This window comes from Eurypyga helias, unplaced genomic scaffold (genome assembly GCF_000690775.1).
Source record: "Eurypyga helias isolate BGI_N326 unplaced genomic scaffold, ASM69077v1 scaffold6527, whole genome shotgun sequence".
Taxonomy (NCBI): Eukaryota; Metazoa; Chordata; class Aves; order Eurypygiformes; family Eurypygidae; genus Eurypyga; species Eurypyga helias.
In genome coordinates, this window is record NW_010262219.1 from 87,960 (window position 1) to 112,752 (window position 24,793).

A 24,793-nucleotide genomic window follows, 5' to 3' on the forward strand; every position below is an offset into this window, starting at 1 on the left:
GAAAATTGAGGAAGGAATGATGAGCCTGAATCTTTTGACACTCTGAAAATAAAGCCAGAAAGCAGTGATCATCAGCAGCAAAACCAGCATTTACCGTCTAGAGGTGCCATGCGATATCTTATGAAATAAAAAATTGACACTTTTTTGCCTCTAAGCTACATCCTGGTCCCAAAGGGTTACTGCGCTGTGAAACCTTCACCAACAGCCTTACTAAACATTTAATATTTTTCTTTCTGCTTTCCTAAAGGCCCCAGATGTGTTCTTGCAGATCAAAAGAGACCAACTTATAAAGTTAAACGAAATCAAGGGCTTTTGTTCCGAGGCATCGTTGCTGAACTAATTATTCCTGGATGTTGTTTAATGAAATAGCAGTGCCATATATTAAAACAGTTAACAGGATGAGTTGCGTGAGTTATAGGAAAGGTCTGATCTGGGATTATAAATTTAAGGGTTTCTTCAAAGGAGATGAAACAAACTATTCACAACTCCCCAGTCTTTTCTGTCACTGGAAGACTGAAATAAAGGAACCCAAAACGTATGAAAAGCTGAAATATCATTCTACATATTTACCCTTCCCTGAACGATAGAGAAGTAAAGAGGGGGGAGTTCAAAAAAAGTCCCGAGGTTCTTTGAGATGGGGAAATGAAGATCTAAGTTATCCTGTCTATTCCCTGAATGCTACAAAGCACAAGTTAAAATAAATATTGATAAAGTCTTAGGAGAAGCTTCACTTTACACATATGTACACAAAACAAGGACTCCTGTCTGAACCCATTGCAATAGTTACCAGAGCAATTATTAAGCATTTTTATTAAGGGGAGGAGGGAAGAAGGGAGGCATGGGGGGAAGTAAGATAGTCCAACACCAAATTATTTTAGTAGAATAGAATATTCTGCAGTCCCCAACCACAGCAGTATTTTTGGGGAAATGCTTATTTAACTATTTACTGAAACAAAAGGCTCTCAAGATCCCTAAGGACATCTCAGACTAGGAAGGCAACTGTTCAGAACCGATGGCTCTTACACATTCAGACAATAAACACTTCACTTCCCTACTGATAGTCTGTGTTTGTATTTTACAGCCTGACACAGGCCAACCCAACACTTGACACCTAATTAACAGACCTAAGGAGCTGGAGGTCCATATATTGATCACACTAAATGGGATTAGTGTGAAATAAAAAGTTCAAAGGGTCTTGACCAAACTTCACCACAGCCCAGCTGTGACAGCTGCTATGAATTTGTGTATCCAGTGCCCCACATTTTTATTAAGAGGGGTCTGGCGCACAAGAGTATGCAGTAGCCTATGAGATCACAAAGGTTCACCTAACAATGTCAGGCTCTGTAACTGTAGTGACTGACGGGGGAAAAAATCCTCTTGCTTGTTTGCATAGGTCTTTTTGATTAACTCATGAAAAGGGTCCCTCACCTCTGATACAACAAGCATTTACAATAGGCGGAGTTGTGACTTCTTTGCCTCTCAAGGATTTGTTAACTTACTATAGAAGAGCTGTCCAATTTGAAAAAAAAAAAAACCCACCACCTAGGCTTGATTATAAAAGAAATGATTCCTGATACATGCTGCAAGCACACCTAGTATGTTCTGACAGTGACAGCCAGGAGCTGCATTCAAATGCTAGAACTCCAAACTATTATCTTCTAAACACACTTTCTATTTGGCTAAACTGCTCAGCTGTCATCAGGTAAGTATTTCTACATTTTACACATGCTCTTTCTAGTGGCAGTCCTACTGACATGATTTTTAAACCATTAGCAAGATCCAAGCAAATTTCAACTACCATCAACATATTTCACTATTTCTGAACAACTGTGCAAATTCATTTCTTACTTAAAGCAAGTAGCTTCATTTTCCAGTATCAAGTATCAGACACCTGTAACAGAAACATGAGAAACCTACTGCAGTTCCAGGAAGGGAATAAGCCCACTATGCAGTGATGTGCAAGTACCACTGAAGCACAGTGAATACTCAACAGGATTCCCTTGGCTATTGTAATGTTGGCCAAAATATTCAGGATATACTAGGAACAATATGTAATTTTGATTTTGTTGGTGCTTTATTGATTTGGTTTAGGATTCACTCAAAATATTAAAAAAAACCAAAAAAAACACCAAACTTGAAGATCTGCTCTGGGATTTTATACATTAACAATAAGGAAATGGTCATGTCCAGGAAGAAGAGATGGAAAACAGCAGTCCAGTTATAAAGCATTTTAAACCATTATGGGTTCTGTTAAAAGGAAGCTAAACGTGGTCCATGAGGGGACCTTAAAAATAGTCTCACAGAGGTTGCAACATGGACAGGTAATAGAAAAACATCACTAGAGCCTTCACACAGCAATGCCTGGCAGCAGATCACCAACAACAGAAACTTGGTAAAAGTAAAGAGGGCAGACTGAAGCCTATAAAAGAAGAGCAGACTGTTAATGCTGGCATGGAAAGGTATTTCACACAAAGAACAATCTTTGAATACTTTACACAGTATTGCAGCACCCCAAACCCAACTTTTCTTTCCTTTCTTTTTTCTGTCTATGTATATCTCTTCTACTAGATTTCTTTCCTCACAGAATCTTCCACTTCCCACACTCAGGGTCCCATGGCTGATGCGTGCCCAGTCACACCTCCTGGCACAACCTGCATCGAAATGGCCAATGACATTTCAAAGTACCACAATTAGGCTTCAAAATTAATATTCCAAGACTGGAAGGTTTCACATGTCTTTACTCTGTGTGCAGTCAGGACTAGAAAACTGCAACTGACACTCCCTCACAGTCTTGAAAGCTAGAACAATTTTTAATTTAAAGTCGAAATGACGTGAAATCTTAAGTGTGCAGGACACAAGAAATTCTTTGAGATGACTGGATCCAGTCCAGTTTATCTAGCCTATCCAACAATACAAATTTTCCTTATTCACTATATTTAGGAACTTTTTTTTTTGTCTTTGCCACTGTAGCTTTAAAAGTTCCATCAGATTTTTTTTTAGATGTACTTCATGATCAGGTTCTCTCATTTGCAGGTTTTTGTCCACTATAGTCACTAGCCGCTCCCATTCCCTCAAAATATTGGGGGATTATGAACTTTCTCAATAGTGAAAATCTGCATCACAACTCTCTTGGTACATTTTATGTATTGTAATTTTATGCACCTTCTTAATTTAAAATTAAGAAATGCCCAAGGACAACCCCCACACACCAGGGAAGTAGACAACTATGAAAAAATTTGGCAAAATTAAAAAACACCCAGTTTAGGAATTACTAAAATCTAGGAGAAATACCCAGTATCAGAAGAGCATTTTAAAGGGAGACAAAGGCAACAACTTGCAATTGAAAACACGTACCACTGTAACATTAGGAAGTTACCTCTGCTTTTTGTACAGTGTCTCTGCTAAGGAGACCCCGTTGCCCCAGCCACCACAACTACTAACTGTTCTTCATTAGCCAAAACATTCTTCTCTCAAAAACCAAACCCGCATTTGCTCTCATCTCTAAGGGCAACGCTACGCAGAGGATATCGCCATTTATCTCAGAGCAAATCAACGATGAACTTTGTGTATCCAGAAGTCTCTTAAACACAGCAAAAAGTAGTCTTCCTGCATCACAAGGTTATATTCTCTTTATTCTAAAATGCATTGATATTATTCTATAACAAATATAGATACAGAAGATATTCATCACAGTGAGACTGCAAGGTTTGGTTACGTGCACTTTCAGGGGACTGGACTAAGATAATTCAGGAGGCACCCTCCAGTCCTGTATTTTATGAGGCTTTTGGCACAATTCAAATGGCTTGAAAAGAAAACATAATTTTATTGAAAGTGACTGGGTACCTTTATTTAGGAAGAGAACTATCTAACTAGAAAAACCTACAGCAAGTCAGGAATGAATCTGAAACTATGAACAGATCATACCATTCAAAATAAAAATAAGTATCAATGTTAGACACTCTTGCTGTAACAGCCAATGTTGATTAGAGGAAATTAAGGCAGCAAGCTGGTACAACTGGTTGAAGTTTTATCACTGTCTTTCAACAGGAGGAATGGGGAAAGATAACGTGAACACAGATGAGGCCAAAAGATAAACAGAAAAATAAGAAAAGCTTTTAACTTGGCCACAAAGTCAAGTTTCAAAAGTCACTCTAAGTAGATATGGCTCTGAACTAGAGAGACCTAGCTTCAAAAAAATCTTTAAAACAAGAGAGGAAAAAAAAAAGGGCAATATTTAAGCATACATTTCTATACCACTTACATTGTAATTTTATGTGTAACACATGTACATTTCAATCCTTCAGGTTAGGTTTAGAGGAGAAAAAATTTCACATGAAACTTACACAGACAATACGGCTGCAACAGTCACTTCACATGTTCCTTTTCTTGCCTTTACTGAAAGGCAAAACAACACTGTACTGTACCACAGGAATATTCTCTGTTCAGTCAGCATTATCATTTTTTGCATCCCCTTTGGATATCGTATTTAATAACTATGACCTTTTTTCTCCTTTTTCCTGCAGACGTATGTACCACTTAATGTCTCTGGTTTATTTTATTAAAGTGGGATAAATTGCACACTGTTTGGAAAACATTCCACCCCCTTATTTTTCTAAAGATATTATTTAAAATCCCAAAAGGATGTTAATATTCAATAAAAGCATAGGGTTAGCCTATTAGAATATCAAGTCTGACATGTTATCTAAGGCAAAGACTTATTTCAGTTACTTCAGAACAAAAACATGAAACCTCAGTACCTTACCAACTGTGCCATAATGAAAATGAGGTTGTAATGAATTCCAATCTAACCCTCAATAGTGAATTCCAATTACTGTGCTCATAGAAGTAAAATATTGACAATGTAACACTTTTATACAAGTAGTGAACAATGCTGTAAAAAACCTTCCACAGATGGGAATTTACCAAGAAAATCATGTCCCCACTCAACTTTACTCTTTTCAGTCTTGTTAGAGTCTGGCTATACAAAGGGGCGAGCTCTCACTCCACAGAGACATGGGAATGAAAAAAAGACACTAGTACGAGGTTTAATAGCAAATTAATCGCTTTGCTGTTACAACTTTCAGTAGAAACATTAAACTTAGTGGGCTTCGTGGTTTAATCTACATTCAGCATAAGTAATTTTTCTACAAGCCTTTGGCTCCATCTGCTGACTTTTAATATTAAAAATAATTGATGAGGCTGAAAACGCTCAAATTTTTGGAACGCTTAAGTCCTCTGCATCTTTCTAGCATGGTTCAAAGGGTATAACTAAATACTCCCATTCTGTGGCCTGCTAATTTTGAGTTAAAATTGCCTTGAAGCAACAAGATACCAGCTCTGAGAAGAAGGTACCTGAGCAAGCATGGGATGCACAAGGTGTAAACAAACTTTACATGAAGACTGGCTGGAATCAGATTTAAGCAATGCTGATACATCTGGATGTTTCTGTCACAGAATCACCCAGCAATTTAGCCCAAATCTGAGAAGACTAATAAAAAGAACTGAAGGTCTGTGACATAACCCTCGTGAGAGCCCATTGGGGACTTGTGCTCAACACCTGCCTGTGCTGGTTTCAGCTTCTCCCGTTTTCACTGAGCCGTCTGCTTCACAAAAACTAAAGCTCAATGTATTTATGAGCAAAACCACAATAAAAATTACTCTGAAGGTGCAAAAGCCCTCCGTATTTGCCTGCTCCAGCTCTGACTTATTTTTCATTATTGCAGAATTCTGATCATTATCAGAATACTATGAACTCAAACTAGATAGTGTTACTATGCAAAAAATTACACAGGAGAAATGCGTTTGATGTGCTCCTTAAATATAGATGGGGATGGTCTTAGACTCCAAAACAAAAAAGTTACAGTCCTTCATTGGCCATTTTTACAGTTAAACAATTAAATCCATCATTAACTAAAAGCAGCCTGATTTACATGAACACTGAGTTCTCATGGCTGCAAATCATTTGAGTCATAACGGGGATAATCAATCTCTGACAATCTCTTTTCCTTTATGACTAACTTTCAATGCCTGTAAACACACACCCCCAACCCAACACGCTCAACTTTCAAGACTTCCCGTGCCATTCTCTGGGCACTCTGAAAAGCACTTTCCTCTTATTATCAGTGCAGGAGACACAGTCAGCCTCTCAAACCAAATTCCACTTGTTACACTTGCTACATATGGGGAAGATGATTTTTTTTTTGTTGTTATGCCATTTATAGCTTCAATATCAACCTACCAAAGTCTTAATATTTGACTTACAAACACAGGTAAAAAACAATAGATGGAATCAATTATTTTTGTGAGGAAACTGAAACACCAAATGAAGTCTTACCCGTGTTAAAGCTAACATTAAGCAGAATCTGAACCAGACTCTAATACTCACTCTATCACAAATGTGTGAAAAAAGCTCTTCATAGCTTTGTAGAAAAAACACACACAACACACCTACACTTTTCTGAAATGAAAATATAAAAAAACCCTCTTACATGTAGCACATACCACAGATACTGTAGTTTCCTAAAAGCTTCTTTTAAAACTGTTAAATGTTTATAAGTCTCCTTCTGAACTGAGACTAAAGCTAAGGAATTCATTACAAAAGCCATTACTTTCAAAAATTGAAAGCAAAACACATTAATTCAAATTATCAAAGATTCCCAAGAAATCTAGGAAAATCTAGGAAGCCACAAGACTCATTTCTACATGGTCATCCTCAGGTATAGGACCAATAGGTTCAAAACTATACTTCTGCAAAAGTTCACATCAGGGAAAATTACTACTACACAATTTAAGATTGAGAGAGACATTAAGGAAAACTTTAAAGTATAATCATATTTAAACATAAGTCTAACCTTCAAATCTGATTTTCCATATACAGGAAAACAGCAAGAAAAGAAACATGCACATTGTAAAGCACTGTGAGTAATTACATAAATTTTAATCACATCAGTGCATTCTCTCTGTCGAAGTCTCTAAATCCGGACTCAAGTAAAAAGCCCTGGTTGGTGTCAGTGCAGCTAGAAGACACTGAACAAATGAAAGGCAGGATTAAAACTTCACTTCTGAGCTGATCAGAAGGGACCTTGTCCATCAGGGACAAGAATATAATGTGAAGCAAAAGGCAATAGTCTGTGGAGTTACAGTCACTGCACCAGAAAACTTAAAACTATGGATTCAAGAGAACATTAACTCAGCCCACTACACATTGTGGATATCTAATGGTATGTTTTTACAACTGTTTGCAATGTACATGTCAGATGCCCTGAGTCGTTCTTGTGAGTCACACCATAACCACAAAACTATGCCTAAATGCTAAACTTCTTCTTTCGCCCCCACCCCACTTAAGTCTGATATAAAAATCTCATCTCTCTTCCCACGTATGAATCTTCAAAAACATCTTGCCAGTATTAACTAACTTTATGCAACTCTCAGACAAGAATTAGAATCACCCCTGATTAAAAACAACACAGAAATTTATCATGCTCTTGCTTTTTCTAATCAAGATTAAACCAGGAAGCTCGTGTAAAAAAAAAAAAAAACCCAAGCTCCCAAAAGTTTTTAAAACCTGAATAGAACCCTTAACTTCACACCCTTATTTATGTGTTTTTACTAGAAAATTAGTGTCATTTTTTAAAATTAGCGCTTAGCTTCCTGACATAAACATCCCTTAAAAAAAAGAAACTATCCTCAATATTTATGGTAGTCCACCAAATCATTTCAGCATATACATGTTTAAGAGGCAGAGCCTACTGAAACCACAATTGTTTTCCCTAAGAATGTTCTTGTTGCTCATTACCTCTATTATCTCCATTCCTAACAGTAAGCCTGAAGTTTGCAAAGGCTCTTTTTTTCTCTCCACAGATTTTAAAATCTTTAAGAGCCTCTTTAAAAGTGGGGCAAGAACCCCTGATCTCAAAGAAGACAACCACTGTACATATTATATATCTAGAAAGCACATTTAAATATCAAAAGTTCAACAACCTGAACAGACAGGATGGGTGAGCAGTAAAAGTGAAGATGAAAACAAAACAAGGACACAAGTAAAAGGAAAGACTTGAAAAAAAATTGGAACTCTTTGTACTACAAAAACATGTTTGAATATGAATGTATCTTAGAACTTTTTACCAATCTCTTAACACTTGCTGGAAGAAGGAAGAACAGACACATCACAATTTCTACCAACTTGGAGATTTCCACCATTTTCCCACTACTTAGGGAACTGCATGCCTGAGAAATATTAACACATCAGAATAAACTGTGTTGAACTTCAAATCATGTAGGATCTTGGGCTCACAGGAGGGCTCAGAGCAAGTTAGGACCTCACTCTATCACCACACTGGAGAACTTCCTCCACCTCCATCCACAAGAGATTACAGACCTACCCCAAGGTGAAGATAGTTAACCTCCTCTAAAGCCCAAGCAGTCAAGCAGCCTTTGACAAGACTGGAATGAAGCACTAATTTGAAGGTCCTTGCCACTTTAATACATTTTGTACAAACAACTGTTTCACCCCAAACCAGAGCATCATGCCAACAACAGAAAAGGAACATAGAAAAGGAACATGTGAAATAGAAACACATCTTCAAAACATTACGCATCACCACCTGACTCCAATTCTTTCCTAAAACACAAGGCAAAATAGTCCGGGATGGGATTTTGTTCAATTCTTAGAAAGATTTGTATACTTCCTAGCATTCAGACTAAACTAACTGGTGTTGCTTTGTGTTGACTAAAGGCCAAACTGGGCATTTATTTTAGTCTTATTGGGTATTTATTTCAATCCTTTACTAAAGATAAATGTTTTCAAGTTTCCCCTTACAATCCTCTTTTCTGTGCTTTGTAGTGAGTGTTTGGGGTACAAACTGAACAAAGACTAAGGCCATCTCTGCCAGTCTTTTGCAGAATCGATTAGACAACCCATATATGAAATATATCTTAAAAACAGGCTGCCCAGACAGAAGACAGGCCAACTACTAAATCTAACTTTCACAAAGGTTTGATAGCTTTTAAGTCTACAATTTAAGCATTTAAAGGTGTATTAGCTACAGTGACTCTTTAAAAAGGTTATCTGACCTTTCCTTGTGATTTCTAAAGTGTGAAACATTTATTCTTGACTATTTATTGGAGAAGCAGCAGCCAACTGCATTTTGTGGCATATGCTTTCAAGCTAATCTTTACAGCCATGAAGAGCCTGGGAGTTTGTAACTTTCATTTCAGAGTGCTGTAAATGAAAATCTGTGTCTAGGCATCCATATCATGTTCATCGCAGTACTATCTGGGCAGCTGACATAATTATATTATTCTAGCTGATACTGTAAATACTGGCTTTCTCTGGAATTACTTTATCTTTCATTTCAAACTGCACCAGCTAATATAAAGTTACGGGAACACTCTAGTGAAGAGATGTACCCTTACATTTAGTTTCAACAATACATGTTAATGTCACAGGCATATGAGGACAGATTCGGGTGATCAGCTGAACAAATGTTTGAAGAGCAAAGTCAACTCTCATGTAGCTTTCATAGTAGTAACAAAGAATAAAATTTAGAGTTTTATAAACGGGGTCACCTCAGGAACACACAGTACCAGGCACGAAGTCCAGAGGACTTGTTACGGTGTTATAGCAATACTTCAAGGAAGTGCTCTGGTAATAGACCAATTACAGAATCCTGGGCACTTATGCACTAGTGTATTTTCTGCTGCCTTTTGGTCAAATTTAGAAGTTTATCTTCAGCAGTTGGTTAAATAAACATTCTCAATCTTCAGATCCCTTTTTTGCCAGTGCCCAGATCTGAGCAGAACTTTATAAAATGCAGACCACAGCTTAGTTAACACAGTGCTTGCTGAATCATTTTGCTTCTTAAAAGCCTGATCAAATGAGGAATTGTACTATATATGGATGACCAAGGAAGAACAAAAAAAAGTGACATTCCCTTCTTTCGTTCTGGTTACTGAAATTTTGCCAGTGCCTCCAGCACTTGAACTTAAACATTTAAAACATGATAGTTACATGCTGCCCTAACTAAGCCTACTCATACTACAGTTACATTCACAGATGCTTATCATATAGAAGGCTACCTTTCCAATTACTATTCAAGCGTTCCACAAAGATTCCTGCTCAAACAGTATGTGTACGTGCACGTGTCTGTTTTCAATTGAACTGGATTGAGAAAAATTCTACCTGATAAATTAAAAGAAATAAAAATACAGTTAATGACCTGGCAGCAGCAATGCTTAAACAAACACAGTTACGCAAACACAAACCAGCCATCCCTTGCTTCAAAAAGTTACCATAAAGTTTAAAGAAAAAGGCACAATGAAAATTTGTGATTGCTATAGCCATGTCCATTAACAATTCCAAACTAATCTTGAACCCCAGGATACACAAACGCAAGAACACAACACTAGAACACTAGAACAGCAACTGTTCAACAGGAAAGGTGTTACCTACTAAGTCCCAGGATAACATGCTTGTTCAGTTGCATCCTAGTCATGACTCCAGTCATCCTGAATCCTTTCCCCTCCTGTACGCACCTTACAGGACCATTGCTTAGAGTACCGACTTCAGATGGCTGTAGGACTGCCTCTCAAACTATAAATGCAAGACATTTAGCCCTAGGAAAGCATATCCTGTAGAGGAGATATCAGAACCTGCAGCGTCAGATGAGAAACCTTAGGTGGTATTTTTGAACTCTCTTCCATAGGCTGAATCCAGAATGGATGTGATGAGAGAGAGGACAAAACCTGATAAACACTGAGTGGTGTTATTCTCTCAAAGGTAGTTTCTGAAGATCTTCAGAACCTCCCAAGGTTCTGAATATGACCGTGAGTGATGCTGGTTTCAAGCCAAGATGTACTAATGGGGAAGAATGCATACACAACTGCATTGTTACTCAAGACTGCAACAGCAGCTGAGAAAAAGGAGGGAGAAAAGTTTCTTCAACCTATAGTGTAAGTGGAAAAGATCAGTCACTTCGAAAGAGTGATAATAACTCTCTGCACTTTCTAACTATTAAGGCAAAATTATATGCATGGCAACAGCACAAAATACACACTTCAAATTACGTCCTGCATTAACTAGAAGCAGTCAGCACTGCAGATAACACCAAACAAGCAATCAACACCATAGAGACACTGCAGAAGTTAAAGTTCTCCACCATAGACAATACTGTTTCCAGTGATTCTACACTTCCATGTGGAGTCTGGATCCCAAAGAGTCACTTAAAGACCATTTAAGTGGATAAATCACATACAAATTTCTTCCTTTTAAAATCCGCATAGGAAGAAACTTGTACACTTTGGGTAATTTTTCTAATCCCTTAGAAAGCAACCTGTATCCCAACTGTCTTTAGCTGGCAGGGAGCACAGGGCGTATCTGGACCTCCAAAAAAAGCTGCAGATGAATTTTAGTATTTGAAGAGTTAATAGGCCAGCACTGACTAGGCCACTTTTCTGCCTACGGAGATCACATTATACACACAAGCTCCAGAAATACAGTGTATGGTTTGGATTAGCACTACTCAGGTTGGCTGCTCTCCCCTAGCTTCATTCCCTTCTGCTCTGACCAAGTAAGAAAAAAAAAGTCAAAACCTCCATGATACATATCCAGCTCCCTTTCTGTTATGTCTTATCCCTGGTCCTGAATAAAACAAACCTTAACACACTAAGTCCTTTATCTTGCTCCCTCTTTTTACTGTACCTAGAATCACAGAATCGTTTAGGCTGGAAAGAGCTTTAAGATCATGAAGTCCAACAGTTAACCCAGCACTGCCAAGTCCACCACCGCTAAACCATGTCCCTAAGCACCACATCTACACATCTCAAATACCTCCTGGGATGGTGACTCAGCCAGTATTTATGTGTATTTTATTATTATTAAAGTACCTACATGATATTTAATAAAAAATTGCAAGCAATATGAACTAAACCACTGTACTTGAGTAACAGGCAGTGAAAGAATATCAACACACACATCTCTTCCTGAGCATTTTTATTCCTGAGCCTTTTTAAAGTCTAAAGTTAACTGGACTTTTTTTTTAAATACAAAACGAAAATGGACTGTGTTCTTCAGGGCCTTGGGTTTGTGGGGTTTTTTTGTTGTGTGGGGTTTTTTTGTTTGTTTTTAGGGCATGGTGTTGGTTTAGTTTTTAAAGTGTGAACTAAAACAGAAATAAAAAAGTAAACCAAAAAATACCCACATAGTAAAAAGTTCCAAAACCATACATTGAAAATGAGGGAACTGATCTTTAGAAAGAGCTCAGCATCTGCTACTCCTACTCGTTCAGGAGATTGAGCCAAAAAGATTTGAGTTTCTACTGCCAGATCTAAATTTCATTCCACAGGCCTGGATCAGGTCTTTAATCCTTTGCTTAACCACAAAGAACTGCACTGAGGAGTTTAATTCTTCCAAAACAACTGATAATATCCTAAATGTTGAAAGCAGAGTACTTTCCAGTATAAGCCAAATCCTGCATATTTTGCTTTTAAGTAAATGCCACAGCAGATGCAAAACCAAAGGATTCACACTGATGTTTTCTAGGAAAGGAGAAAATCTCCAAAAAACACAACCCATGCTTTAGAAGTGGCAGACAATTAAAGAAACGGTTTAATACCTGTACTGAATTAAACCACGTGTATAACATTATGTGTATATGTTTAATTTATTGATTTAGGATTTAATATTCTTGTATTTTATTATGTATTATGAACTGCCTTTTCACGATTTTATCGGTTAAATTTGATTCTCCGCCCAACCCAGTTTTCTGAACTACCCTTCTACACAGCATTTCAATGAAATGAAACTGTTCAAGGCAAGCTAGACTTTGTCCCCAGCTCATGAACCATTGTGTTTTAAAAGCTGTTTGTATCAATGAGCAAGAAAAATCCAAGCAATGTTGCAAAGAACAGATGCAGAAACTACAGACATACCCTCAGAAAATCTAGCAAGGGTTCTATCTATTTGCAGAGCAAAAAACCAGTCAAGATAACCTTAATTTCTGAAGGGTTATATTACGAGGTCCAAAGAACTCAAAATCATAGTGGTAAAAACTTAAGATTTCACCATGAAAGTCCACATACAAGTGTCTTCATGATCCAATTCAGTGAGGTTTATTTCATCTTCGTTTTCCAAGATTTAGAGTTTCTCTGACAACACTTAACCACTCAAGTCCAATTATGCAACAAGTCCTTAAATACACAAATTAGTTCTTACTGCATTTCTGTACTAAAGCTCACTAACCAGAGGTCCTGGGAGATCATACAGGCTGAATACATACACGTGGGCAAAAGCAGATATATCTGTTACAATTTGAACAGCTACAGTGGTTTGTAGGAAGTAGTATTGCAAATATTATTTGGGTTATTCTATCAGACACAGGAGAATTTTTTTGTTGGATGACCCATAAAAACTAGTGTTTGCAAAAAAAAAAAATCCCAGACCAAGGTTATCTAGCCAAAGCATCTGAAAAAAAACCCAAAACCTCTTTGCATGTGGTGGACACATATGAAGCCATGAAGCTTCTCAGTATCAGACAAAATGATGCCTCTTAAAAGTTCATAAAGTCAATGTAATTTGACAGCCAAGAGGCTCTTGCCAAGACAGAATCCACTACTGGTTTAAATGGACACTGTAATTTACTTGGAGACTTGACTAGAGAAACAGAAGCAAGTTTCTCACATTTTCCAAATTTGATTACCTCTTGAAAGTATCTCAGAGTACGGAAACACCTGCAGGACTACTCTCCAACTACAAGAGCAGCATAGCATAAACACACTTGCAGCCTTAATAACAGCAATTGCCTCCTGCAAATCTCAGGGATAGTGAAGGTTGAACCCAGTATGAACGTTCCTGTTCCCCCTGAATGACAGGGGGTTCAACCACACCTAACAGATAACAGATTAGAAAATGTCTAAAGAGGCACCTCCCCAAGGTCAGTCCAATGACTGGGTGTCCACGTAAGAAGTGCATAAGAAATAACTGTGTACTACATTACTCCAGATACATCATTCAGCTTCAGCACATGGCAAATCCCCATACGATGCCCTACAGGAAAACATCAACGTAACTGTTTACCAATAGTACAGCTGCTTGGCCTTCAAGGCACTCATGCACTTCTGACAAAACGCAGTACAGTAGCAGCACACAGTGCTTTGTATGGGCTCCAACGAAGCCACGAACCTCCACCCGCCATTCAGCTCACACTGGGCAGAAGGAAGACGACATAACATACAAAATTTCCCATTACTTTTTACACAAGGATTATTTTTCATTTGTTTGAAGACAACCAGTGATAAGAACAAAAGTCCTGCTTCTTGCCTGGTTTTTTTGCCTTCTAAGTAGCTTCAATTGTCATTTTTCTTTTTCCACCTGGGTAAGGAAGGCAAAGATACTTCTGCCCCACTGAAAAAAACCCAAACATTTTCCTTTTTCAATTAAAGTATGCTATAAAAAGACACAGCAGCACTAGAATTTGACATTCATGCTCAAACTGAATACACTAAACAAAATATTCTTACATAAATATTTTAAAGTGGTTATTGCCAAACCTATCAGGAAATCAAAATGAATCGACGTTGAAAAAAAATCTTTACTACTCAAACTCTTCAACTTTTATAAAGCAGAAATAAAAGTGTCATGAGTTGTTACAGTTTATAAAACTGGAAGACTGTAGAGATTGAAAGACCACTGAAATAAACTTAAAGGACATTCAGAATTCTGCCAACACTACATTTTTGCTGCAGAAATCCTAGGTTCATGCTCTTCAAGGTGGATTTCAAGTGCTAGTGAGCAAATAGTACTAACTCAATTGGATAGTGAACTGTTTGCTGTGTCAAAGCTTTTTGCCAAACACATAGATGTAATTTTTCTTTTTGCTATATGGATAATCAACCCCAGATGGCAATATACATAGGCAACAGCATAAAGGAATCCAGGCACTGCTGGTGCTCTCAGCCTCAATCAGAGCAAGCATGGGTGTTTGAGAATGTCACTGTTTATTTTTAATTGCTGTGTCCCTCCTTTGTGCAGGTTCAAGCGGTCAAAGATGTCGAAGTCCATTAGCAGAACTGGAAGGTGATGCCACTTCATTTGCTGAGAGGGTTCCTCAAATTTAAAAAGCAGCTGGTTTGTAATGTCCCTAAATGCCCAGTGGGCACCAGCCGTCAATCTCAGTTACCATAGGGTCAGGGCAAAAAAAGGTCAGAGAGAGTCATAAACCACAATGTGTTGTGAAATGTGCTTCCTCCATTACCTTGTAGGCCTGAGAAAGGTTTGACCTTTTATAGGTATCCTAAGCCAACCCTGCATGATGCTAGCAGGGGAAGTACAACACACAAACTTACAAAACTTGCTTCCTTCTACTGCGCCTTGGTTTCCATACCTGTACAAGATGAACGTGAAGATGTACAAGCTGCTAGTTGCAAAAAGCAAAATGCAAAACTCTGCCCACCACTATTAGCACTTAGAGGTACAGACACATCTTCTAGTTCACACAAGGTAGTGAAAGGATTAAGTCATTAACAGCAATTAACAAATAACAAACTTTGGGGGAAGTTGCTAAAGACAATAAAAAACAAAGTGACCCAGCTTCTCTTTGTCAATGTCCTGTTTATCCACTAACTTGCCTTTCACTTCACTGCTCCCCTGGGAAGAAAGCAGCTTTTAATGTCCCACTTAAAGCCCTTCCTACTCTCCTTTTAATCACCCATTGCCAGTTTACACTATATTTTTGCTCTTTTCCCCTTCATACAGATTCTCAAAGAACAGACTAATTCCTAAACATATTTCCCCAAAACATTCTTGGACTATACATGAAGAGCTGAACAGTCATTCCCAGATATAATCTAGTTATGCATTCTTTCTTTGCTCTGCCTCACTCCCACCTCCCAGAGTGCAAAGTGACAGGAAGTTTGGCCTGTGCTATGCCAAAAGGAAAGTAGCTAATGAGCTACACAAGGACCCTCTGGGCAGGAGCCATCACTCAGCACTCATCAGCCTTATACTCCTAACTGCCTGTCCCTCCTTGGACCCCTTGTGCAGGCAGGCCCAGGACGCAACAGAAAAGGGAAGGAACACTGGCAAGGGGAAAGCAGGAGAGGTTGAAACCAAAGCTACAATCCCAGCAAAACATATTCCCCTACTGGAATTACAAGCATGGCTCCCAGAATTTGCTGCATGCTGCAAATGAGAATATGGGCAGTGAGGAACTCCCCTGGGAAAGCAGACATGATGGGGAACTTACCATGCAAATCACAACAAGATATAAACTAGATGGCTGCAGGTATCACAGAAGAGGCTGACCAAAAATTAATTGTCGGCCATCAGGAAAATATTTCAGGTGAAATCAGAATGCCCCACGTGGTCCTTCACTTGCTCACAAAGCACAGGCAAAAGTGAGAAAGCAGCATGTTCACTCTATGAAAGATTAAGGGCCTTACAGGAACACGACTCCACGACAATACTGAGAGCACCAAAAGGGTTCCATCCAGGCTTGTTCAGCCCAAAGTTGCCTACTCTCAGAACGTAACTGGCTGTGTCCATTGAAGTGGCAGCTGCAAAATGCTCCAGAAGCCTTGACTCATTCTGGGCAATTAATAAAAGGAAAGTCACAGCAGTTCAAACCAGTATCTATGAAATAGGCTTCACCTGTTCCAAGCATAAAAGTCACCTTGTTTTCTTCTAAAGGATGAATATATTTTAAGGAAATAAAATAGTAACGGCAGTTATGCAGTTCCAAGTCCATTGAAAGAAAGGCCCCTTGACTTTCTACAGGCTCTCTAAAAAACCCAAGGGCAGCAAGCCACCTACTGCATCCCAGCAGTTCTCCCAGAACATGCTGACATCAATTAAAACCCCAGCAAACAAAGAGAATGAGCATCAAGCATTTCAATGCCCTCTTCTTGCATCAAGCATTTCAATGCCCTCTTCTTGCATCAAGCATTTCAATGCCCTCTTCTTGTCATTTCCTTTGCTTCCAGACATCTCGGGAAGCCTACCTACTCAGGTTCTTTTGCAAACCTTCTCACTGCAGCATGTCTCAAATACAAGTAACCTCACTCAGACCTCCTTCAGTCCTTGAGCCCATCCTATCTTGGAAGCATGCCCCCTTGCTTTTCTGAATTTGAAAGTCTAACATGCTGATGACTGACATAGGTCAGTCTTCATTCCACTAAAATTGAGTAGGTAACTTTACTGGCTGCCTTAAAAATCTCTGTCTCTTCCTATTACAAGCTTGTTTATAGTAGAGTACAAAAAAACCCCACACAGAGACATTGAAAATAACTGAATAATTTCAGATTGGAAGAGAACACTCTCTTCTTTGTTGAGTGTCTCCTTCTGTCAGGAAAACTGGGGGGAGTGAAAATGAGACTCACCTTGAGGGCAGGAATCTCCACATTGTCACCAAGGCTAACAGAGCCAGAAAGAATAGTCCCTGTCATCACCGTGCCTTGACCCTTGATAGAGAAACAGTGGTCGACTGACATAAGGAAGTGTCCTGAGGGGTCTCTTGATGGCAGGTAAGCCTGAGACTTCAGAACCTGGAAAAAAAAAGAAAAGATAAAAGCAACACCGTGCCTGGGTGAAAAGTCATGACAGCCGTACAGCAAAAGGCAGGCAAGTGGATGATTGATTTAACAAGCCTGCGGTTTTACTGATTTCAGGCATCTCCCAAGGAGCTTAGAACACACCAATGCCAAATTAACTGTGTGCCATAGAGGAGAAGCACACTTAGAGGCAGGAACAGTTCGATTTTCTGCCTTAGAAAGATCTGGTGCTGCACATTCAGCTTGGTTAGCAAAACCGCACTGGCAATAAAGTTGCTGCCAAACTCAATATAAACACTGCAGTAAAGCAAAGGCAGGGGGGAGGGGAAGTCCTGTATGCCCCCACCCCACCCTCCTTAAAAGTACAAGTTTCCAGTGCGTTTTGCTACTTCAGCTTTTCAGGGTTTTGTGAAAATAAACTTGTGTACAGATATTAGTGCTCCATAAAGCCCATCCCTGCCTCCCTCCCAGAAAAACTATTAGAGTGGGTTAAGTTTTCAAGGTCAAGTTCCCCTTCAGATTTCTGTTAACAGTTCTTGGAGGATCAAACCACTAAAAAAAAAAAAGCTACATAAGTACCATTTCCTACAGAAATTCTCCAAGTTTAGGATTTCTGTTTTGCTGATAAATACTATGTTTCTTACAATATACCATCATAGACAAAAGACCTGAATTACAGAAATGCAGTCATGGACCCAACAGTGCTTCAGAGGAACTGGTTCGCCCCTGCGCCTCAAATCACTTTTGATCTCCGAGACTGTTATAACATCAGCATAGAAACTTGGAACTGCCTTTAATGTTTGCTTTTAAGGTCAGAAACTGCAAGTTAAGCCCAAGTTGTAATGGCAGAACAATGGAGACATCCTTTCTGTCCTTGGTAAGAGACTAATACCTTGAACTTCAATGGCAGGGCTCACACAGCATTGGCCAGCTCTTCTAATACTAGGTGTCAGCACTGGCAAACAGCTGCAACATGGTATTTCCTTCAGAGGCTTTAACCCCAGGGAACATCCCTGTGAACCTACCAGGAACCAAATGAAGGTAGAACTGAGGACTTGCCTATCTCCATCTCTCTAGACATTGCTGTGAGCAGCCTGGTTCTTGCCAAGTCTATTCTGAGGCCATAGCACATCCACAGCCCATGCCCATCGCAGGTCACCCATGCCTGGGAGGCAATACGGCATTCAGCGCTCAGCAGCTACGTGGAACATCCTGCCTTTGCACAAGCCAGGCTGCTGCCCCACGCCAATGACCCCCAGATTTTTGATGACTGGCACTGCACCCTAACTTCAGCAATTTACAAGTATTTTAAACCTGGCAGCATCTAAATCGCATCTTGACAAGTCTGCAGAGCACGATGCCTCATTTTCGGAGTACTTTCTGCTGTCTGCAAACAACAGTGGCATCCCTCCAGGGCAAAGGTGCTACTTCTCCCTAACGCTTATTCACAGAAAGGGTGACAAATCTACTACAAGCTATTAACTGCTCTCAAACAGCTATTTTAAGTGTCCTGCCATTCACAGTATAAGCTTCATGTAACACAGCTTGCCATGTAACTTAGTTTTTTGAAAAGCTGACAAATTATTCCCTCACTCCCAAACTAAAAAACCAACCCACACTGCTATAACTAAGGATAACTGTGAAGAATCAGTTCACTTAAAGTCTCCTCTTATTCACACGGGTCTGATATATTCTTAGCTATACAATCAGACTGTTTTTTCCAGGCCCTACCTCATTCAGGGCACAGGGTAAATCCAGGTCATGCTTTTTATCTTTTGCAGATGTGCAAGGCATGCAGTAAGCAAAGCAGAGCATCAGAGAAAGATGGTTTCATCATGAAGACAGCTGGTGCTCCTCTAGAGAACAGATTCTACATTTGCTTCTTGCCAGAACTCCCATGCAGTGTCATCCTCTTAAAAATGAAACTTTCCACAGGCAATCACTGACAATACACCTCAGTGTCCAAACAGAGACCCCAAAGCTTAGCGCTCCTGTTAAACACTCACAATTGCAATCAAAATTGGCAGGTACTATGATCTGAACACAAGCATATCCCAAAAGAGTTCCTAGTTTTCTTAAATTTGGAAATCAAAATTAGTAAAGTCAGTGGACTTAACTTCTTTATGCCTCAGCTTCCCAGCCTAAATATGGATTTAAGTCACCTCTACACTTCCTATATGTTTTTTGGAAGTAAATTAACTGTTTGCCAAGTGCTCAAGACCGCAGCAATGTCTGCCAAAGAAAAGTCCAAGAGGAAATTAATCATATTGAATGCAGAGCAGTATTTGAATGGAGTCATGAGGCCACACAGAGAATAATGAGACTTAAAACAAAATACAGACTACCTGCTCACTAGCTCAGCCCTGTCCAGCCTGTGCAAGGCAAGAGGTAAGGGTTGTTCAGAATAAAGAATCATGCACTGAGACACAGGATCGTAACACACACAGGAAGGAAGGAGATAATTCCAAACATATAACTTCTGAGTTCCTGACTTCACAGCTTTACTGTTTTCTTAATTGTGGCACAATTGTAGAACAACACCTACCAAGGCCTTGGCAGAATTTTAAAGCTATTTTTACTCATTATGCTTCGTAATGCTTTACAACTTTAAAACCAATTTCACCATGTGTGACGTGTTTTTTAAGACATAGCTATTCAAAGGCACTGAAGCCTAGTAGTTGGAAAAAGGAGATCCACCTTTGGGGCATACAACCCCAACTTCTTCACTCACTGGAAGGAATCCCTGGAGAATCAGGTTCCTTAAAACTGACATTAATACAGGAGTTTATCATCTCTAGATACTAATACAGCGCACTCCAAAAGATGTAAAGAAAAAGTTTGAGCACATTTTATATTGTTCTTCAGGTACCTCAATTAATTCAGAAACACCTAGTGGATTCTCAGACTCTGGGGCTTCTGGTCCACCGGGCTTTGCTGCAACCGCAACAATAGGGCACCCACAGAACCTGAAAGAGAAAGACTCCCACCATTAGACCACAGATCCCCTACGTGTGTCAATGCAAAGTAGTTCCAGGATCACCAGGCAACGAAGGAAAGGCAACTCCCTCAAATTTCAATTTATCTGCTCTTGCACCAGAGTGAATAACTGACAGTCTTTCTTGAATTGCTAGCGTCTGCACTACTGGACTGCACTATGAAACCTCTAATCCTGTTTAGCATTAGCTACTGATTCAACTCTGTGGTAGTCAAAAGCAAGACTTCAGTTTATTTCAGAAGCAAATTTCTGTTACCCAGTCTTACTGCAGTAGCTTTGCATTCAAGCCATTTCACCTGGAGACCAGCACCGTTTCCAACTTTCATTAAAAATACAATCCTAGCTGTAGGGAGTCATCACCATCATCAAACGGGAGCCAAACGCAGGATGGCACATGATGCCTATCAGAGTCTGCAGGCAGATGACAAGACCCACAGACAACAGAATGATCTAAATCTACTGAAAGGCAAGTTCATTAAACTACCACATCTCAAACATGGAAAGGTTCAGTACTTCCACAGCTGACCTCAGCTTAGCTTTTTCTCTTACAGTGAATTTTACTCTTCAGTCCTTAATATTCAGCAGTTTTTGGGGGTTTTGTGCTGGTTTTTTTGTTTGTTTGTTTTACACTTTCAGCCAGACGACTTCACTTTTGCTCCCTAAAATGTAGACTAGTGTTCGAGTCATCTGACAGCTTGCTTTGCCTACATTTTGGAAAGGGAAGTTGTACTATAGGTCAAATTGTTATTGTATTTTTGCAGAAGTCAGGATTAACCATGTAAAAGGTATATAAAAGCAATGGAATAACAGTAATGACACAGAAAAAGTGATTGGCTCTCATAGATACTTGATTTTTATGCAACAGATTCAGACCAAAAGCAATTATTGTGGCCATCCTTTTGACACCCATTCCCCATTGATTTTGTCTCAAAACAGGAGTGAACTGGAAGAAAAAGACAGTGCCTTGATAAAGAAAAACCTCTAAGTTCTACAGAGGGAGTTCATTTTGTTACCAAAGAATAATCAAGCATATAATGTATTTCCTTTGTATGCCATAAGTCTGAGGATCCAGGGGCAAAAGGTAAGTAAAATATGCACTGAAAATGCCTGTGATTAACCATAAAGCTTTTGGAAATTTATTTTCCTACAAATACTTCAGGGCACTGTAATGCAAGAAATAGAAATTTATGCTGAACCAGGTGCTTTACTCCAGTTTGTTCTGGTACATGGGAAAGGAGTAATCACACACTGCCTTTGGAGGCACTTCCAAACATGATTCAGCCCTACTAAAACTCATACTCCATCATGCTGATTTATTGTCAGCAGTGTTCAGACCCTGCTGGACAAAGATAAAAGCTGGCAAGTGTAAAAAATTGTGAAAAAAATAGGAATTCCATTTATAGGGACAACCTGCTTTTACTTTTGGTATGAATCTATGGAATAAGCAAGTTCTGACTAGTTTAACAAGTGGCAATCTTAAAATACATGACTGTTACATTCCTCTGACTATTTTTTTTTCCCCACCTTGCATGGAATCTCCTGGCAAACTCTACAATAATTTCCCTAGCATCAATGGCAATACCTACTCTACATCTGCAACAGACTTCATATTTGCTTACCACTATGGAACAATGCACACATGCCTCTGTGCGTTGAGAAATCATAATCAACAAGTAAACTATTCCTTAAAAAAAAATTATTGCCAAAGGTTTGGTATCAGAAGTAGCTCTCAATATGCCCTGCTAATACATGTAGTTTAGAAATACAAAAACAGTAAAGAAACATGCATTTGGAAATTCAAAGTCAAGTGGGAAAGAGGCTGTTGAGAAACACCACGTGCCTGAGATGCAACAGGACAAGCACGTTACAATCAAGCTCAGGTCAGCAGGGCTTTCAAAGCGCCATAAAGCAGAGACTGCACATGCAAAAACTGAATTTGTTATACAAACAATACATATGCACATCCAATAAAAGAGCATTTCTAGGATCTATGGTTAAAATGAGTAATAAAAATAGACAGGACCATTTCTCTCCAGGTAGAATCACAGCTGGATCAGCTGATACACATCCTTGTTTTAAAGGGACTAGAGGTAAGGCCCTCACAGTTCCCATGTCAGGCTGTTTCAAAAAGTCACTTCCCCTCCAGTTTTGACCAAGTGCTAATTTTCAAGACATGCTGTAAAGACCCATCTGTCCTCCAGGATATTATTCAAACAGTGCACCTAAATATTTCTTAACACCAGTTTCCTTACAAAAAATTGTTTCCCTTTTATGAATATGCAACTGGAAATGCCTTTTTTCCCCCCCCAATCATTGACAATACAATCTTGGACTAAACCAAGAATGCGGTACCACCTGCGGCAGCAGTTACTGCCATTCAAGAAGAACTAACACACTTTAATCATACCAGCCAGAGCCACATTACAGTCATAAGCTTCCATCCTTCTGCTCTCCCTGGTTGGAGAGCAATTATATTTTTCATTCTCTGTTAAGGAAAAGCCCTACCACTTTCTTTTCTCTGAAGCAGAAAAGTCTTCAACACAAAAGTTACAAGCTCATAAACAAACAAAAAACCCACAACCAACCAACACAAACAAACCAACCCTCAAAAATACCCAAACACAACAAAATTAAACAAACAAAATAAACCCAACATCTAAAAAGACCACAAACACACACCCAACAGTTCTTCACCTGGATATTCTGTCTTTTATCCAATCTGAACTCCCAGCAGCTCTTTAAACTGAAAAGCTTAATTACAGGAAAACATTTCTCTACACTAATACTTGCAGACACAAATTCAGGACTGCATTTGAGTTTCTGGAAATCTTTCCACTCTCTTATCATCTTTGCTGATGTTTCTGTATGTTTAGAAGTAGGCTGGAAAGGAAGTGTGGGTGAAGTATTTTTGTTAAACATCGCATTACAAGTTAGCTGTTAACATTACTGTTAACTTACTTAGTATTTTCCAAGGTCTTCTGCATTTTCTTAGTCATCTTCTCAATGGCACTTTGTCTCTTCCCCTCTGGAAGGAGATCTATTTTGTTCAGAACTACCACCATCTTCTGGCAGGCAATCTGCCCAATTACCAAGCACTCTGCTGACTGTGTCTGCATTCCTTTTGTCACATCTATTACAAGCATCATCAAATCAATAATCTGGGCACCTGGAGGAGAATTCAGAGTCAGTATTGCAGCAGCATAAAAAGATTAAGGATCATTTTCTCAAATAGCTTCCATAAAAACCATCAGTATATATACAAATGCCCAGAAATATGAACAAGTCCAAGCATGCATCAAATGCACAGTCCTGCTTGAAAATTAAACCTCAGGAATTTAAGACATTATATGCTACTATTGGATCATAAAAAAATGTGGAAGCATGTGAGTTTACATATTCCTCCATATTAACAATTCAAGATTAAGAACGTTATCACTGCATTTAAAAAAACCCAAACATTTAAGAAAGTTACCCTTACAGCAACACATTTGCCTCAATTAAAAAAGATAACCTAAGAAGCTAAGCCAGAATATGGCACAGCCAAAGAAGCACACGCAACATTGCAAAGAGTTGCACACTCAGAGCAACCCCAATAAGAGCCAACTACATGCCACATAACCATGTCTGCAATCCTCAGTCTCCACTTGCATCCCAATATTTCTTCTTTCAGAGTCCAAAATTTGGTAAAGGTGAAAACAAGATAACCACCACTGGGTGCAGGTTCACCCCAAGCCTAAACAAACACTCACAACCCCTCAATGTGTGGAAGAAGCAATTTAAACTACTCTGCAATATATTGTCACTCACTCACAATTCCGATCTACATAACCTGAATATGTACTTTATACACAGCCACAAACAGATCCAGTTCTTAGATCTCTTCATGAAATAGTTCCTAAATTTTAGGCTGAAGTTACCCATGATGCTTATGCATTATATTTATTTTTTAAAGTATTTTTGTCAGGAACAAATCCTTTGATTGAAGCAACCTGGATTTCACATATTTAAATTAATTTTCAAGGAAGTTTTTGATGAATGTTGGGCCTTCCACTAATGACATTGAGTTTTCTTGCCTTGTTCCAGGTAACTGAAATACTCTGATTCCCAAAAAAGTGCAACGGACTTTAATGTTGAGAAAGTTTAATCTTAAAAAAAAATAGAACAAAATCTAATGCTGAACTAGCAGAAAGTCATAGGTCAACACATTTTGTAAGATGACACAAGTTAGAAATCATGCAAAATTGCAGCATGCTGGAT

The 24,793-nt window shown here is 38.9% G+C and overlaps 1 protein-coding gene across 1 annotated transcript in view; it reads right to left on the minus strand.

The window, feature by feature from the left end:
* EEFSEC (eukaryotic elongation factor, selenocysteine-tRNA-specific) overlaps window positions 1-24,457 on the minus strand; it is an 87,908-nt gene extending 63,451 nt beyond the window's left edge. Inside the window, exons 1-4 of the mRNA XM_010155617.1 lie at window positions 24,454-24,457; window positions 23,495-23,702; window positions 20,411-20,507; window positions 17,371-17,535 (exon numbers count right to left, since the gene is read on the minus strand). Of these exons, the coding sequence (XP_010153919.1) occupies window positions 17,371-17,535; window positions 20,411-20,507; window positions 23,495-23,702; window positions 24,454-24,457 (474 nt within the window). The remainder of the gene's footprint in view (window positions 1-17,370; window positions 17,536-20,410; window positions 20,508-23,494; window positions 23,703-24,453) is intronic.
* Window positions 24,458-24,793: the final 336 nt, after the last annotated feature.